The sequence below is a fragment of the Cydia splendana genome, chromosome 1 (assembly GCF_910591565.1).
Source record: "Cydia splendana chromosome 1, ilCydSple1.2, whole genome shotgun sequence".
Taxonomy (NCBI): Eukaryota; Metazoa; Arthropoda; class Insecta; order Lepidoptera; family Tortricidae; genus Cydia; species Cydia splendana.
Genome location: NC_085960.1, coordinates 9,548,842 through 9,567,449, shown reverse-complemented (window position 1 = coordinate 9,567,449; position 18,608 = coordinate 9,548,842). Strand labels below are relative to the sequence as shown.

Sequence of the window (18,608 nt, the reverse complement as noted above, 5' to 3'; positions counted from 1 at the left end):
GAACACGGTGCAAGAATTGGGGGACAATAATATTTAGTAAGTACTTGAATAAACGAGCGTAATGGTATGATCACTTAAAAGTTGTGGTTTGTTTTGACCGGCAGGTGCAGGGGCTAGTCACGATGTTAACGCTGGACTAAAACGTCGCACAAGTATGAAAATTGCATGGCACTTGGGGCATTCTAGAATTACTTAATACATATTTTACGATTGCAATAAGGTATCTTTCAAATTGAGCATGGCAATGGACAAGTGATTGAGGAGTTGGTTCATTTAGATATAGTTTATTAAGTTTATAGCCAATATTTCAGGAGCGAACAAACAACCAGAGAAGGTAAAAAATAAGTTTTATTTATAATAAAAAAAGGAATATGTACAAACAAAACGCCATATTCAGCATAACCATAGAGTAATATAAGTAAAGAAAGAGTGGTAACTCCATACATCAGTTTTTCCAAAACTTGCGTTATTTCGTTGTTGTTCTAATTAAAAAAAAATAATTCATCCAATTTTATTTTGATCAAATCATGAGCCTATAATATCTCACTTTAAAAGTTGTTTTTTTGTCATTATTATTATTGTGTAAGTAATGCTTTTTATTTTCTCTTCTTTAATTAATTGACATGTGTATATGTACAGTTTTAAGTTTAATTGTAATAATAAAGTGTGTGTGTGTGTGTTCTATCTAATGTTATGAAAGGAAGATGAATGCGAATATATTTTTTTGTAAATCACATTATCTATACCTAGACACCCTGTATATTCTTTGGAACTGTAGCTAGTTAAATACCTACATAATATAAACGAGTCTTTGGCATGTTTATCATTAACCACAGGGTGTTTAGCGGAGAGTGAAATCTACGATTGCTGGTAACACCAAAGTACCCCCTAAGATCCAAGAAACGCACACAATTATCAACTTAAATCTAATTACGCGATAGATATCCGTGACAATAATGAGCCGCTGCCGCAAGCTTCGAGTCTAGTCAACGAGTTATCGAGTCTGGACAATTAATAACGACTTTTTAATTGTACAGGAAGGGATTATTCAATTAACGATGGTGGAGGGTAATTACTTATCATTGGTCGCGTGGTCCGTGATGTGATATCGATGGTACACTTATTAAGATTAATTTACTTTAAAGAATAAAGGGCAATGAAGAGCAATGAGAATGAAGAATGGAGCAGACTCCTTAAAATAACAGTAACTAATTGTAAATAGAATGTTTAAACAGACACACAGACATAATTATTATTTTCTTCCTATTTGGTACTAACTTATTAGCTGATGGATAATGCTCGCCTGTGACAGTGAGAGATAACGGTAATTTAACTCGGGGAGGGGACTCATCATAACATAATATCGAAGAAACCACTGAAACAAAACTTCGATGAGGTAATGAGCAAATCATATTAAGAACTCGATTTTGATAACGAGTAGTCAGGATTACAGATAGAAATTCATTCTATTTAAATTAAAGAATAAACTTACATGAAAGCATTAAGGTCACTAGGATAAACATACGACCCAAATAGCTTGCCAAATGTACAAAAATCGGTCAGCCCCAAAATCCTCAAGCTAACAATGTAACAATGTCTTCGTACACCATCAATCACGAAGACATTATTTGTGCTATCGATCGTGCCCGAATCGGTTGAGACACGTGCCAACCGGCGACGGGACCAAAGCCTACTTAATACATATCATTTTGTGCTCAGGCACGCAGCAATGTCACATCCACCGTTATGAAAACGCTACGCGGGTAACTTCTGCACTGAGATTTTATACCTATAACATTCTCTGATTGTTTTTGTACCTAATATCTATAGTAGGAGTTGAGAGACTTTGTTGGAGTGAAATACATTTTCAAAAGCACTAAAACGGTACCTAAAGCTAATATTGATAAAAAAGATAGGAGTATCAAAAACAGCGCGTAAGCTGGTGTGAGCTTGGCCGGTGTGTCCCGATACTAGAAGGATTTTAGGTAGGTACTATGTACATCCAGTAATAAATATGTTGGATGTATGGAATGCTCTAAGCGGCTCAGACACCCAATGTCTATGTGGGACGGCTTCACAAACGATGGAGCACATAATGTCCAGCGTGCCCGCATGCCTGCTCTGAGCAGGACCTCCGTGATGGGTCTCATGGGTCTATATTAATTCGCATAACGTAATTCTCCTAATTCAAATTGGCATAACGTATGTTACGCATAATTTTTAAATCGCATAATATTATTCCGCATAACTGAGTAAGCATAATGTTAATGCGCATAACGCAAATTGTCATAACGACGATTTGGGATAAATATAATAAGCATAAAGTTACTTTGCATAATTATTAAATGGTATAAATGTAAAAGGCAAATTAATAAAAATGTAGACAGAGCGGCTCGAATTAAGGTTCAGTAGGTTCAGAGAACGAAGTTTTAAGTAAATGTAGCGCTTTTTTAGATCACAAATATCACAATACGGTTGCCAAAAATTTAATTAGCAATATTGCGGCCTTTCTCTAGGGACTTCAGCGATTCGAATCCTGAGTTTTTGACTTTTACTCGATAAAAAAATCACTAAAATAGGTCTAAAATGCACTAAGGTCTATTCGGGTAATTCCGAATGTCGAAAACTGTCGGATAATTCCGAAAAGAGACTTTTATTATGATGGGATTTTGGGTGATTTTCATCTGAATTTCGGAATTATCCGAATTTCGGAATTACCCGAAAAAACCTCATAAAAAATTTGCACAAAAAATCAAAATATGAAAAATATTTCTAAAACCTAAAAAAAACCTAAAATTATTTAAAACAAAAGAAGAACACGAACTTACTACGCCTTGTGAACCTGACCTAACCGAGTTGGTTATGCCCTGATTCATCTAATTCTCTTAAATTATGCTACTTCATTTTGTGCCAAATAAAGTTATAGTTAATAATGTTATGCATATTTAAATTATGCGGATTCATTATTATGCGCAATAAGTGTTATGCTTTTTTAATATTATGCCTGTTCAATGTTATACACAATTATGTTATGCGAATTCATATTATGACAATTAATGTTAGGCGTATTAAGGGGCACCCCTCCGTGATGCGACATCTGGTCGCGCACAGTCTGAAACCATCGACACGAGAAGAAGAAGAAGAATAAATATGTAATGGGAACGCAAAGAAACTATTTAATAGAAAATATTATCTGACTAGATAAACACAATTGCATAAGATTTGAACGCGATATACCTACATACCGATATCGATATTTGATACGATATACGTATATAATGACGTATGTAGAAGAATGAAGAATATACTTAGTACCCAATTGTTGAGAATAAGGTATGTGTACGGAAGGGAGTTCTGAGGCAACAAACATTTAAAAAAACATACCGCCGAATTGAGATTCTCCTCCTTTTGAAATCTTGAAGTCGGTTAATAAGGCTTTACATAATACCATATAATACTCACATAACACCAATCGGCTTATCCAAATCGCTCTATCTTCAATCTATAAAAGTACGTAAGTATGTAAGTACTTTCTTTTCATAATTTATTAAAGAATGCTCACGGCATGTTCGCTAAATCACACCATAAATCAATTTAGAAAAAAATAGGTAGGTACATGTGTAAAACCGAAACAAACGACTGCTTTCTTTACTCGTAACAACCGATATAATTCAGATAAAATATTAGTTAAATTTCGGTATAAATAAACTTGCATCACGTAACGGATATTTGAATGCTGCTTTCTCTGCTTTATATTTTTGAATTACTTACCATTTGCTGAGATAAATACCAGTACCTAACTGTGAAATTCAAAGTAGTAATAATATACGTATCTGAGTAAGTAGGTAACAGAAAGTTAAATAAATTTTTGGCCAAAAATATGTAGGTATAATATTTTGTATTTGATCTATCTAGGTTTCAATTTATAAATGAGGACTAGAAGTAGAGAGAGAAAGAAGGTGAGAGGCATTTGACTCTAACGAAAATTTGCACTTAATAGTTTAACTTCGAAGACTAGGTACTTGAAACACTGAAATAAGGTCAACCGGGGTAAATAGAATCATTGCGTCTACTTAAGTTCTTTTTTAAATTCGTGAATTAAAAGAGCTCCCATCACCTAGTGATAAAAGCCTGAGGCTACTTGGAGAATAACACGTTTCACATAGAGGGCGTTTCGATCAAACATTATTCGAGAATAACGAAATAGATGCAAATAGTCCCATAGTTGCATTTACTCCGATTGTCCTTACATAAAACAAAAACATTCCGATTCGAACTAACAGGTTGAAGCGAAAAAAAAAACAATTCTACTTTACGTGTAAGGCAGGTATAATTAGGATAAACAGGTACCTACGTAGTTAGGAATATTTCTAGAGCTAAAATGTATTACGCAAGGGGGAATAGTTTTTGTTTGGCGCTATCGAGCTGCATAAATACTTAGGTATGTAACTATACTACTATATACATATAAGTAAAAAAAATGGTGGAAATTTGACTAATACGAGAATGTTTTTTAAGCGAACTTTGCTGCGAAAATGTATTAGGTATCAGCACCGCAAATATTGGAAAATGGACACTTTAAGTGTCCTTTAAGGGCTACCTAATAGGTCTATCACTTAACTTTTGGCGCTGTTGATGTGGAGTTCTTACGATTAACTACAGACTGGATTTAAGCTTGATTGCGTTCAACTGGTTTTTGTTATATTAGGTATTAAAAATTTAACTATCTAGCTCGTAAATACATACATATAAAAGAAAAGCATAAAACTTAAAGCACTTTTTTGATCGTGCAGTTCACAGCACGATCACCACAATGCAGGTTTCATACTTTTATCGCAAATCTCTATTGTTACACGAATTAACTTAACACTTTTTGCAGTAGCAATTGTAAAGCGTTAGCTAATGTCGGCAATCCAAGCAGTACAGATAGACAGCTGCCTGAGGCAACATCCATGGTAGCATGAAACCGCACAGTATTAAGCCTCATTAGTGGAGGTGAAACTTACTAATTTCCCGCCCCGTGTACTCAAACCACTGTTCTTAAAAGACCTCTGAAATAGAACCTATATACATAATATAACTTCTAGTTTGTAATCTCAAAGAGGTCTTATTTGAATGGTCGCGCATAATAACAGGTGGTCATCGACTATAATAGTCCAATTACCACTCGTATTGGTCTTAGCGCCACACTAAGGTATCCGCTTACTAAGTAACTTTTTCAACCTCGTATTTTATTCAGTTTTATTTTTAAAAAGCGTCTTTACAGCCTACAAAATACAGTTTATTTTAATCATTACGCAAAAGATAAACATGTTGTTTAGTAAAACTAGAACCGACCAAGTAAGCAAATTTGCAACCAACCATTCGGCTTGAGAAAGTGACAATGCTTTTAAGTTTTTTTTTTACAGTTGCAGTTGTTAGTACATATTTTCATTCGTTGGCATATAATACATAAATAAATAATAATAATGGTATATTCGACACGTGTATCCCTTGCCTTTAGATTAAATTGTCTTAAAGGGCCTCTGCGCAGTTGGCTTCGGCCCCACGCACACCTCCCAAAAGTCTGGGACCCCATGGTCCCGAGATGTGGAAAGGACAAACAAATAATAATAATAATAAAACTTTTGTCTGTGTATTATTATAAGTAATAATTATAACTATATCTAGGTAGTTAGCGTCTGTCGTGGCTGGTGGTCCCACAACCGTTGATTGTTTCATTTCCTGTCAAAAGCAGTCACCGTTTAATCGCGACCAATCAACGTTATTATTTTATTTTGGTAAAAATCGAGATAATTGATCGAGACCCTCGATATCAAACTTGCTCTATTTTGTAGTAATTCTGAATAAACACTTGAATGCATGCAGCAGGTACTAACTTTAAATGACATACTCTAGAGTATAATATTCTCCGTTTATGAGAAATATACCCTAGCGAAAACGTTTCCCATATAAAAAGGAGAACGTTCTCGAGAACGGTATAGCTAGCCAGCTTTATAACATTCGTTGAGTTCATAAATGTCGTTCCTATCTTAACATCCCATACAACCATTTCCAGTCGCCGTTACGACGCGGTGTTGACACATCTTGTGTCGACACCGTCTGTTTCGGTCACAATTCCAGTCGCAGAGTCGTCGCCGTGTCGACACAGTTACCAGAAATGGGGAAGGGTCGACACATGACACAAAGTGACATAAAGTGTGGTCGCCGTGTGCACACATTGTTTCGGGTTTGCGACTACTTTATGCCAAAATCATTCGTTCATTCGTTCATTTTGTTCCTGTCAAATGGAAACTGTCAGATGGAAAAATACTTAAATAAAAATAAGTGACATTAATACGCCATCTCTAAAACGGATTACAAGACGTAATTATATATTGTTTGCATTTATATTACAATATGACTTAAATTATTATGGGGAATTAAACTGCTCGAGTGATTTGATAAACTAAGTGTAATATAATCAACGCGCCACCACATTGTTTTAGTTTAGCCGGAAATGAAATTGTTTACTTCTCAGTGCCTGTGTTCATAACTATATTATTTGAAGCATTTTTAGTACTTCGATGCGTATACTATACTTAAATAACAGAAATAACGCTTTACATACTACGAAACTTGTTAATTATGATGTATAAATATGGTTCAAGGCTGAGAAATATTGCAGTCACAAAGTAGTTGCAATGTTTCGACTTTGTGTCGACTCTGTGTTGACACATGACACGCGCTGTCAAAAGTAATAACAAAGTTACTGGTATGTTACTGGATTTGCAAAATGGCTCCTTGTGTTGATGTGTTTTCAGATATTCTCAAAGTGTAAAAATGCCGTGGTCAGAGATGGGCATTAATCGATTAACTGTTTATTCGACTAATTAATGGAATAAAAAAAGTTAATTCTCAAATTTTAATCGCGATTAGTTTAGTCGACCTAACATAGATTGAAATTGAATTAATCTGAATATTAATCGAATAAATTATCGATTAAATCTCGATTGAAAGTTGACAGGGGGCCATTTTTGTACGTAAAAATAATAGAAATGTCTTGCATGCAGATGGTAGCAAAACACTTTGTCATAAAAGTCGAGATGGGTGTCGATATATAGGTTTTAGGGAGTGCCGATTTCGAAAATAATGACCATTTTGGAATCCGAAATGGCGGCCATGCACTGTGTCATAAAAGTCGTCATGGATGTCGTTTTATACGTTTTAGGGGGCCCCAATTTTGAAAATGATGACCATTTTGGAATCCAAAATGGCGGCCATGCACTATGCCATAAAAGTCGTCATGGGTGTCGTTTTATAGGTTTTAGGGGGCGCAGATTTCGAAAATGATAACCATTTTGGATTCCAAGATGGCGGCCATGCACTATGTCATAAAAGTCGTCATGGATGTCGTTTTATAGGTTTTAGGGGGCCCCGATTTAGAAAATGATGACCATTTTGAAATCCAAAATGGCGGCCATGCACTATGTCATAAAAGTCGTCATGGATATCGTTTTATAGGTTTTAGGGGGCGTTATGACTATTTTGGATTCCACTTTTATGACAAAATACGTAGCCGCCATCTTGGATTATAAAATGATCATCGTTTTCGAATTCTGCACTCCCTAAAACCTATAAATCGACATCCGTGACGACGCAAGTTATCTTTATTTTCAGATCTAACAAATTGCTACAGAATACAAAGGACAAAAAAGAAGCGAGGAGGTAATGAAACAAGCAAAAATACAGATGATTCCTCGACGCAATTGGGTGATTCTTAAATTGTGTCCAGATTTTTTTTGTCATAAAAGTTTATATTTTTCACATATTACTCTCACAAGTTCCGTGACATTTCGACCTTGTAATTTTTTAAGTAAATGTTTTTGTTTATCTATGAGGATCTCACTAGAATAGTATAATCAAGGTATGTTTATATTTGATGAATGAAATAGTAACGCAAAAAAAAAAAATATTTGTGTCTTATATTCCTGCCGAAGACTTTTATTTTACCTTTTCCTTCTACACAAGTTTGGCCAAGTAATAAGAATTTAGGGCTCTCAATTTTATTTTGACTTCTACAACAGTAAAGCTACGAGGCCATGTTTGGTATCGTTTTCGTATAAATTCGCAGTACCAAATTTAGTTAAGGTATCACATTGACACCATTCCGAAGTAAAAACATATAAACTTATTAAAATACTTTCTTTTAAACTCTTCTTCACGCTTAAACTGCTGAACAGTTTTAATTTAAATTTGGTACACATATATTTTGAGTCCCGAGACAGGATATAATAAGTTATCTCAAAAATCATCCTTTAAAGGTGTGAAATGAGGTGTAGGGGGGAATTCAAAATTGACTTCTTGAAGTTAATACTGTTTAAGTTTAGGTTTGAAGTCATGTTTTTTCATCATTATTAACTAAATCAAAGATGTAGACCATCCCAAATTTCATATAAATCGGTTCAGCGGTTATTGATTTCCCGTACAAATTTCCACGCCACTTTTCACACCTTCAAAAGATGATTTTGGTTATAAGATCTATCCTATGTCCTGTTCCGGGACGCAAACTATTTCTATACCAAATTTCAACGAAATCGGTTCAGCGGTTAAGCGTCAAGAAGAGTTTCAAAAAAACCGGCCAAGTGCGAGTCGGACTCGCGTATTAAGGGTTCCGTACATTAAGTCCGACTCGCGCTTGACTGCACATTTCTAATAGGTTTTCCTGTCATCTATAGGTAAAGAACTATTTTGTGTATTCAGACGGACATACATACAGACGCACGAGTGATCCTATAAGGGTTCCGTTTTTTCCTTTTGAGGTACGGAACCCTAAAAAGATTTATTTTTATTTTGTGGAATGGTGTCAATGTGATATCTTAAATGGTTTCAGCACCCCAGATTTATACGAAAACGATACCAAACACGGCCTAGCACCTTCACTGATATAGATATATCAAGATAAAATTGAGAGCCCTAAATAAACTTTTAAGAGCGGATATCTCAAAAACTATTCAACATATCGAAAAAATTGATTGAATAAACTTGTAACAAATTAAATTAATTTTCATTTTGTATAAGTGGCCATGTCGCTGAGATGCATAGTTTCCGAGATATAATCGAAAAACGGGAAAATGGGACCTTCAAAGCCCCCTCTCTCCCCCCCGCTCAAGGGCTACGGCCGGGGACTTTTGATATGTTCACCTCCTAACTTGTCAAACCGAGTTACGGAGTCAAAAATTGTGTTCCGAGCATTTCCCTCTACAACTTTTGGAGCATTCGTTGCCTGACCTAAGTAGCTTATTGAATTTCTTTAAAAACTTTTCTGTAAAAGGTTGACGGGTGTTGGGTGTTTATATGGTTTCGGTCGATTATTATCATTTGCATTGCCCATGATGACTTACTAGAATTACGAGCACACGAGACACTAATAGTAGTTTGACAAACCTTGGTTTTCAAGAGGTATTTTATATTGACATTTGCTGTCACAAATTTGCTGTCAGATTTAGTCGCAAACCGCACGCAAAGTGCACACAAATGTGTCGACACCTTGTTACGGAAAAGTGTAGACACGGCGACGACACTTTGTTTCGAAACAATTCTAGACACATTGTGTGGACTCTGTTACGACACATCTGACATTTAGTTACCACTTTGTGATTCTGCGACTGGAATGGTTATATGGGATCTTATAGTTTATGGTCATATCTCAATGTAACGTAGATAGATATCATCGCCGATACATCGACCAGAAACCTAAATGATTGAACTTAACAATTAGTAACATGAAAGGCTAGCCTAGAGGCTGCCAGACACCCACTCGGACAAGGCGAGAATTACTGCTGCGGGCGGTCGAGCATCCTCGTCTGCAGTGCGCTTAGAGAATATAACCAAACGGAGTGGTCATTAACAGGCGTTCCCCTCTGTCGAAAATAGGCGGGCAATGGTCAACCACATGTATGGACTGACGTTTAAGTATCTGACATGACGTACCTATACATTTGATGTGCCCCTCCCCCGCAAAAAACGGCAGACTATTTTGTACCGAAAATTATAGACATGGCGTCTCCGTTGGTTATATCCTCTAAGGCAGTGAGATGCGATACAGTCGGAAATCTACGCATTTTCAAAATAATTCAATGCGTTAATCAGTCAGACATAAATACTATTCCTAAATGTTGTTATATCGCTGTGAACTCCAACGCCTATATATTTAATTAGGAAGGTAATTACCTACCATTACATATCTAAGTAAGTACCTAGATCATTATAGTGTGATGTATTTGTTTAGAAATTATGATTTTATTGCGTCGAATATTGAGATACTTTACACTAATTTTGTTATTATATTTTGCATATCTGTGAACATTAAATCTTCATCTAAAGTGGAATTCACCATTTTGTGTTGTAGTCAGTATATACCTACCTCATTTCTCTACTTAATCGCTATTCATTGCAAACAAGACAGGAGCATAATTGTTTATCTTCGAACACAAGATGCTGGAAAATCTATGAGCTCTCACGACGTACCTAAAATAAATATCGAATTTTCCTTTCACTAAGCACCGAGGTTAACGATTTCAAATATTCGAAATTAACTTTCATGTCTTCTCTGCTAGCTAGGAACAAATGATCTGCACGTTCAGGAAAAGTATTTCGTTTCGGATTCAACCACTCAAATTATGTAAAAGCCTAGATACAATAGAACCTCGATTAAACGAACTAATTGGGAGTGAGGCTAGTTAGAGGAAGGTATAATCAAAAGATCGGATAATTGGACTGTGAGATTTTTGGCACAAGATCAAAAAATAACAACACCTTTTTACATAAAAACGGCTTCAAAATTGCATGGCTATTTTATGAATTCCAGTCATAAATGTGTCCAACCATCGTCATTATTTTACAGCACGTTATAGGTTAACGTTAAAATATAAAACACTATACACTGTACAAAAGTTCGGATGAATGAACTAAGTCGGCGTTCGGATAATTGGGAGATCGGATAATCAAAGTTCGGACAATCGAGGTTCTACTATACTCACATGTTCCCTAATATAATTAAGCTGTCAATATGCCCCGTGGTCAGTAACAGACAGAAGGTTCCTATCTCTAAGCCATGCAGGTCACTAATTGACACTATCGGCTTTATAGCCATTGTGTTCGCCTCTCTAATTAAAAGCTAGGGGTACCGACAAGGCAAATATGATACTGACGTACGTTCGCTTTACTGTTCATATATCAACGACATGCCAAGTTAATTTTGAAGGGATCTAAATCGCATTTCTCAAATTCTCAGTAGGCAATTTAGCTGCAAACTGTAGTCATTTTCAGTAGTATTGATATGTATATAAGGTTAAATTAAAGAAACGTAAATATTTACTCTTTTGTTTTCACAGACAACATTTTTACAAAAGGATTTGGGATGAGGATTTGCAGATGGCTGGTCCCAATACCGCAGTTGCGAGTAGCGGACCATGTAATAGCGATCGGCTTCCGCGAGGGCGCGCCTCCATTACCCGCCCAAGTAAAACGACGTATGTACGTATGTATGTATCTTAACATGTAACCGTTTTAAATCACCCATTATGAGTAGATGCGGCTGCGCAGCCCGTGACGGTCGACGCACGTTCCAGAAGCTTTGGCCATAAAGTAGGTATTTGGGAGATAACATTGTTCATACGTTAGGTCTTCATAGTTACTGTTTTTTTAACCTCCTAAGTCCCCGACACAAAGAATTAAAATCTCAACCTTATTGCGTCAGAACTTTATTTTTCTTTCGGGAGGTTATGATGCCTTTGGTTATGAATAAGGTTCCTAATTGTTTGTTTTATATGTGCTTTAAAAAGGACAACGGGACTCAGGAGGTTAAAAGCATTTGATTACCGTACGATTTTTACACGTAATTATTTACTTGAACTTTAAGTTTTAAAACTACCTCCGACGTATCGAGGACAGCAGCTCATCGTCCGCGTGGTCTCGGAGAAAGACTGGCTAAAGTAGACTTATGTGACGGATGATGATGTTAGATGTTGATACATCTTCTAGCTGGGCGAGTTTTTTGAACTACCCGCACTTGGTCTTGTTTATCAATTTGAACGTTTTGCACGCTAGGGATGTCACTCGGTCGACGCACAACACTAACAATTATGTTCACTTTTCCAACCGGCTATGGCGATACCTATTCGTTTCCGCTTACCTACATAATTAAGGAATGGATCCTGATCCTAAAAACATCGTCCCGATTTAAATTGCAATAAAGTAAACACTCAAAAATACTTGAGTGTTTGTCTCCTTACGTAGTCAAAGATACGACTAACTATGTACCTATAAGCAATATGCATATGTTGTAGCCTTAGACAATGCAGTGGCGTTGCATTCGATTACAAAGCTGCGGGCAGACGGCGCACAGGGCTTCCTGGAACCCGATGCGATCCTGTTACTGTCAGCCACCTAATCCTGTTATACGATACGCCAACGCGTATGGTTATTTTTTAAGGGTAACCCTCATTAAGTGGTAAGGGCTAGACTAGGGGATAGGTATTGGTGAATTTAAATTGGCTGCTATTTAACTGATCACCAGATTTAGTAAAATTTAATACCAAACAAATCTATTTTACCACCCTAAAATCATGAATGATCACCAAAATTATAACACCATTTTAATGTGAAATGATTACCAATTTTATTACATTTTACTATCCTTTTAAAGGAAATGACACCAAACTAATCATTATTAACCCAAAAATAGTCAATGATTACCAAATTTCAAACCCCATTTTAATGTGAAATGATAACCAAATTTTTACATCTTGCTATCCTATTAAAGAAAATGACACCAAAATAATCATTGTAAACCCAAAAATAGTAAATGACCACCAAAATTAGAACGCCATTTTAATGTAAAATGATAACCAAATTTTTAAATCTTGCTATCCTATTAAAGCAAATGGCTCCAAAATAATAATTGTAAACGCAAAAATAGTAAATGATCACAAAAATTGTAACATTTTAATTAAAAATGTGCAAACATTTAATATATCGTTATCCTATTAAATTAATTAATCCACTTAGTCACCTTTTTCTAGTAGCATTTTATTTCTGTAACAGTCGCAGTTCTAACCTAACCTAACCCACTTTTCTAGTAGCATTTTGTTTCTGTAAGGGTCGCAGTTCAAACCTAACCTAACCCACTTTTCTAGTAGCATTTCTTTTCTGCAAGGGTCACAGTTTAAACCTAACCTAACCCATGTTTTTTGGTGATCATTCAATATATTTGGTATTTGAATACAATTTGAAGTGCAGTCGTAATTAAAGTGGTGGTACTTTTCTATTTTTAACATTTTAATTAAAAATGTGCAAACATTTAATATATCGTTATCCTATTAAATTAATTAATCCACTTAGTCACCTTTTTCTAGTAGCATTTTATTTCTGTAACAGTCGCAGTTCTAACCTAACCTAACCCACTTTTCTAGTAGCATTTTGTTTCTGTAAGGGTCGCAGTTCAAACCTAACCTAACCCACTTTTCTAGTAGCATTTCTTTTCTGCAAGGGTCACAGTTTAAACCTAACCTAACCCATGTTTTTTGGTGATCATTCAATATATTTGGTATTTGAATACAATTTGAAGTGCAGTCGTAATTAAAGTGGTGGTACTTTTCTATTTTTAGGCCTTATTTTATTGGTGTTCAGTAATTTTTTTTGGTAAGCATGATTTTTTTATTTAGGGTACCAAAGTATTTTTTGGTGGTCATTATATTTGTAGCCATTTAAATTTGCTTGACAGTTATTTAACCTCTTGTCTGTCTTGTGTTTGGATTTGGATAATCTATATCAATTTTATACCTTAACAGTGCTTTACTTAAGTCCATGGAAATCGTGTGACGTGACTTGTGAGATCTGCGCCACCTGTACTTTCCATGATTGGGTAAAAAAGCACTAAAGACCAACCAGAAAGGTTTGCCACATTTTTGCCGATAATTTCAGGAGAATGCTTAAAATTGCGACGGATATCGCAATGAATAGAAAGTGTTAATACAATGCCAATTCAAATGTAACAGACACTAATCTAGGGACAGGCGAAGGATACAATTCTATTGTTTTAGAGTCCCTGAGCAATTGTGGAGCAGGCGAGGCGAATCACCAATGGTAAGACGACGATTGTCAGTCTGGCGTAATAGTAAATCGTATCACAAATGATAGACCGGGGACCGGGCGGTTTTGGAATACCTACCCAATACTACATTCTCGAGTCAGCATTGTAAATTAGTGACCAAAACTTTTCCTTAGTGTAGTAAAATTTTCAGTATTATGTTACAGAAGATATCATAATAAACTTGTAAGTAACCATAACAGTAATTACCACGCTAGCCCAATCCGCATTGGGCTAGCGTGGGGACTATAGCCCAAGCCCTCTCGCGCATGAGAGGAGGCCTGTGCCCAGCAGTGGGACGTATATAGGCTGAAATGATGATGATGATAACAGTAATTGTATTGTGTAACAACAAGTACAACGTACTTTTGCAGTAGGTACGCATAGTCATGATTATTAGTATTATTACTGAGTCAAACTAGTCAAAGGTTGTAGGGAAAGAAGACCTTGATTACTTCGATAGTTAAAAGTGTAAAGACTGTAAAGGTAGTCGTTATATGACGATGCTTATCATAGTGATCATAGTCAGCTAATCACGTCATGACTCACTACACTATATCTTATGTTTGTCACTATAAGCTGTAGTATAGTGTAACTACAGTCAGCATCAATGATGAAAGCATGAGCCAAAAGTACCTATTTCGTATACTCTAATATTCTTTTTCTTCCAAATACAAAAAAATCTCTACAGTTCTCCTTCAAAATGTCTCTCTTTTCTATTAAAGAACTTATGATGCTGTCTGTACTATGATATACCTACGCCGTTATTACCTCTAGTGTTTAATGTCAAGAATTATAGTTATACCTACATCCTACCTAATATACCTACCTAATATGTTGTGACCTAAAAAGGCTGGACGCAGTCTTAAAATGTAGTTATATCCGCGTGGGCATAAGTATTGTTGATAAAAACTCCCCGGCGAATTTATAGTTATGTACAGTCTGCTACGGAAAATAGAAGCCCATAAACCTACCAACCTCCATGCATACAAACTACAAACCCTACTAAGTTCTATGATGGCTATGAAAATTAACTTCTTGGCTAAAGACCACCCGTGAAAATTCTTACCTACATCAAAATCAAAACATGTATTTACTTAGTAGTTTAATTAGTAAATAGTACATTTTTTTAGCCATTAGTAAGTAATACAATTTTATATTATCCCCTTAAGAAGACTTGATTACTCAGGTCTCAGATTTCAAACAAAACAGTGCAATCTCGTATCCTTAAGTGCGCCTCGCCAAAACCTTGGAGTTATTACTGTCCTAACTATTACACAAGTGCTCCTAATTTGAACAAATAAACCATTAAAACACAAACAAGCTCGCCGTTTACCTTACTTGGTAGTCACAAGGCAAAGCCCGCCTACGGCCGCCTGGCCTAAATGAATATCAACCTGCCTACTTCTTCAATTAGCCCGAGTTTAGAGTTGTAACACTGCATAACAAATCCTGGCGCCATGAAACATCTTTAGCGACGCGTTCATTATGTTTAATTTGTTGAACTAGGTAGTTTAAAAGGTACCATTCTCGCAAGAGTTAGGTACCGACCAGTTTACAAGGGGGCGCGCCTCCTAAAAGCGTAATACGATCAACAAGGACACGGCAAGCTTTTCGAACAAAGAATATTTACAGGAGACAAAAATAATTATTTGTGTTATACATTAGTTACAAAGCAGCAAACATGGTTTTTGTTGCAAGTGCGTGCTGCGGTAAAATCTATAATGTGTATAGTTAAATAAAAGCATCGATAATATTAGATTGATTGATACTAAACAAAGCATGCGTTTCAAATAGCTTTATAGACTCGTATTTAGCATGGCAAAATCTACTTACAAATTTTCACTTCAGCAAGCACGTAGAGTAAAAAATTAACAGGAAATAAATTAAATCACCTGTATTTATTCATAAGAAAGCATCATAAAATGTAACTTTTCCGTACATGAAATAAATGCAATATTTCTCACTATTTTCTAGGTACAAAGTCTATGCTTCTTTAAGCTGACGAGATTAAGAATAATTTTGTCACTAAAGGAAGATCGACACAAAAAATATGTAAACCCCCACATTGTCAATTCCAACTTTTACTATACGTCATAAACCATAACAGGTTCTTGGATTCAAATAATATCTGCTTTGGCTTCAGTTTACTCGGAAAATTCATAAACTGTATTAATTAAACGCCTTACATTTGTCTTTTAAATGCTTACAATGTCTGAAAGGCACACTAACTATTAACATATTCAAAGGCGCAATTAACAAATATATAAATGAAATGAAATGAAATGAAATGAAATGAAATGAAATGAAATGAAATGAAATGAAATGAAATGAAATGAAAATGAAATGAAATGAAAATGCTTTGAATATGTTTATTGACTTTATTTGTAAAGCTTTCTAACTAAACTAAGCAAACAAAGTGTAGTAACCAAGATTGTTAGGTTAATTTACAGCAAGTTTATTTCACTACAAAACTAAAACGGCAACAAAGGCTTAATATGAAGCAGGTTTAATCCAATTACGATGGTACTTCCTACGCTTTAACGATGACAGGAGAATGGAATATGTAGCTAATAAATGAAGTCTTGATTGTTTCAATTGCTTAGTGCTTACCAACAGGAATTAAATAACATCTTCTCGTAAATTGTAAATAGTCCTTAAATACTGGAATTATTTGTATAAATGCTAAGAGCAGGTACCTACAGTATACAAATACAGCAAATTATACTGCATATGCAAGAGAGATAGAGAGGCAAATAACGATTTTCGATTTTTCGACCATTTTATAGGTTGTCTAAAATATCTGGATAGAGTGATGTTTGTTCACTTAGTCAGCCTAGAGAATAGAGATCTCTACCATCTACCCACTTTGTTACTTTATTGTTGCGAACAGTAAAATAGGACATGTTGATCATAATTATGCCAATTTAAAAAAAAAAGCACACATTAACTTAAGGCTAACGTGTTTGCAAATTTGACACTGAATACTGAGCTTTTATCAGATCACCACACTAATTCATCACGATCTTGTAGGTTGCGGTAAAAAATGACTTACTTTGTAATCAAACCTTTCACATCCTCCGGGTATCCCACGAAGATAAGAGTAGAAGACATGACACTGAATATTTCAACTGAAAATTTTAACACGAAACTACACAACACATGAAAAAATAACACAGTATTTAATTTTGAAACTTTTTGAATGGTCAAATGACCATTTATCGGATGTTAACTGCCAAAAATGTTATGACAATACTGCGTTAAGATGACACTATGACAATCTATGTTTTATAAAACGTGCCAGTACGAACGACTCAATATGTCGGACTGCGAAATAATTTTATGACGAAGAAAACGTGGGTGCGAAATAAGTAGGTGGTGTCGGTTGCTTAGAATAATGTAATATCATAATGTGTTTGTGTATTTGTATTACTCATTTCGCCTCCATCAAGCTCCAAAATTGCTTAGCTTTATGAATTAATTCAATGCAATTTTGCTGCTCGCTGTACATAGAGGCACGTATGATGAAATGAGTCGAAAGGACCAGATTAGATCGAGAATACTGTACTGGACTGGCATTAGTATGTGCAGAGAACCCCATCAAGGTGGACCCATACCGGCAATCATCAAGTTAGGAGGCAGTCAACACGTCGAACGCGGTTCGCGGTAGGCCTTCTGTGGCCTATTTTATAAAGCTACAAGTTACAATTTACAAGCGGAAGTCTCTTTCTAACCCTATGTGCTAGAACGAGACTTCCGCTTGTAAATTGTAACTTGTAGCTTTATAAAATAGGCCACTGGTGTCGTCTGCGGTGGCTTAGGTGGCTACACGTCGCCGGATTCCAATCTATGTTCCAATTTGTACTTGTACCTTTATCGAGAGTATGTACTACACATTACTTAGTAGTGATCTTTTTACCGACTTTCAAAAAAGGGGAAAGTTCTCAATGAAGCCCAATCTATGGGACGCAGCTATGAGGTGAAATGAGATAACAATATTGCTGGCTCCCTCTAACGCATAACGGCGTCCGTCGAAATTACATATTGACCTTTTGGCCCAATATGTGTAGGTACTTCAATTGCTTTTTTGTAAAGTAAATTGAACCGAATCACTGAGCGACATAGGTGTTATAATATCTACCATGAATTGATAGCGGATGGTGCTGGGCCTAAAATACGGCGTTGCGTGAACAAGAGATTTCCTTTGGCAGGATTGGTCCTTAGGACCCAAGGATGGATTTAAGAAGTGGAGCCACCGAGATTTTTGATGTAATTTTTTATGGGGGGGGGCTCTCAACTTGATCTTGATATCTATATCATTTAAGCTACTAGGCCAAGTTTGGTATCGTTTTCGTATAAATCGGGGATGCCGAATTCATTTCTGATATCATAATGACACCATTCCGAAGTAAAAACACATAAAATAAGGGAGGTGGAAATTTGTATGGGGATTCAATAACCGATGAACCGATTTAGA

General features: G+C 35.8%; 1 protein-coding gene and 1 long non-coding RNA gene across 2 annotated transcripts in view; both read right to left on the bottom strand.

Annotated features, from left to right (window-relative positions):
* The window catches only part of LOC134796158 (microtubule-associated protein Jupiter), a 166,639-nt gene extending 149,298 nt beyond the window's left edge, over positions 1–17,341 (bottom strand). The window contains exon 1 of the mRNA XM_063768142.1: positions 17,187–17,341. Coding sequence (XP_063624212.1) covers positions 17,187–17,245 — 59 coding nt within the window. The 5' untranslated portion in view covers positions 17,246–17,341. The remainder of the gene's footprint in view (positions 1–17,186) is intronic.
* LOC134796505 (uncharacterized) overlaps positions 1–18,608 on the bottom strand; it is a 363,632-nt gene that overhangs the window by 337,298 nt on the left and 7,726 nt on the right. The gene's annotated exons all lie outside the window — the stretch shown is intronic.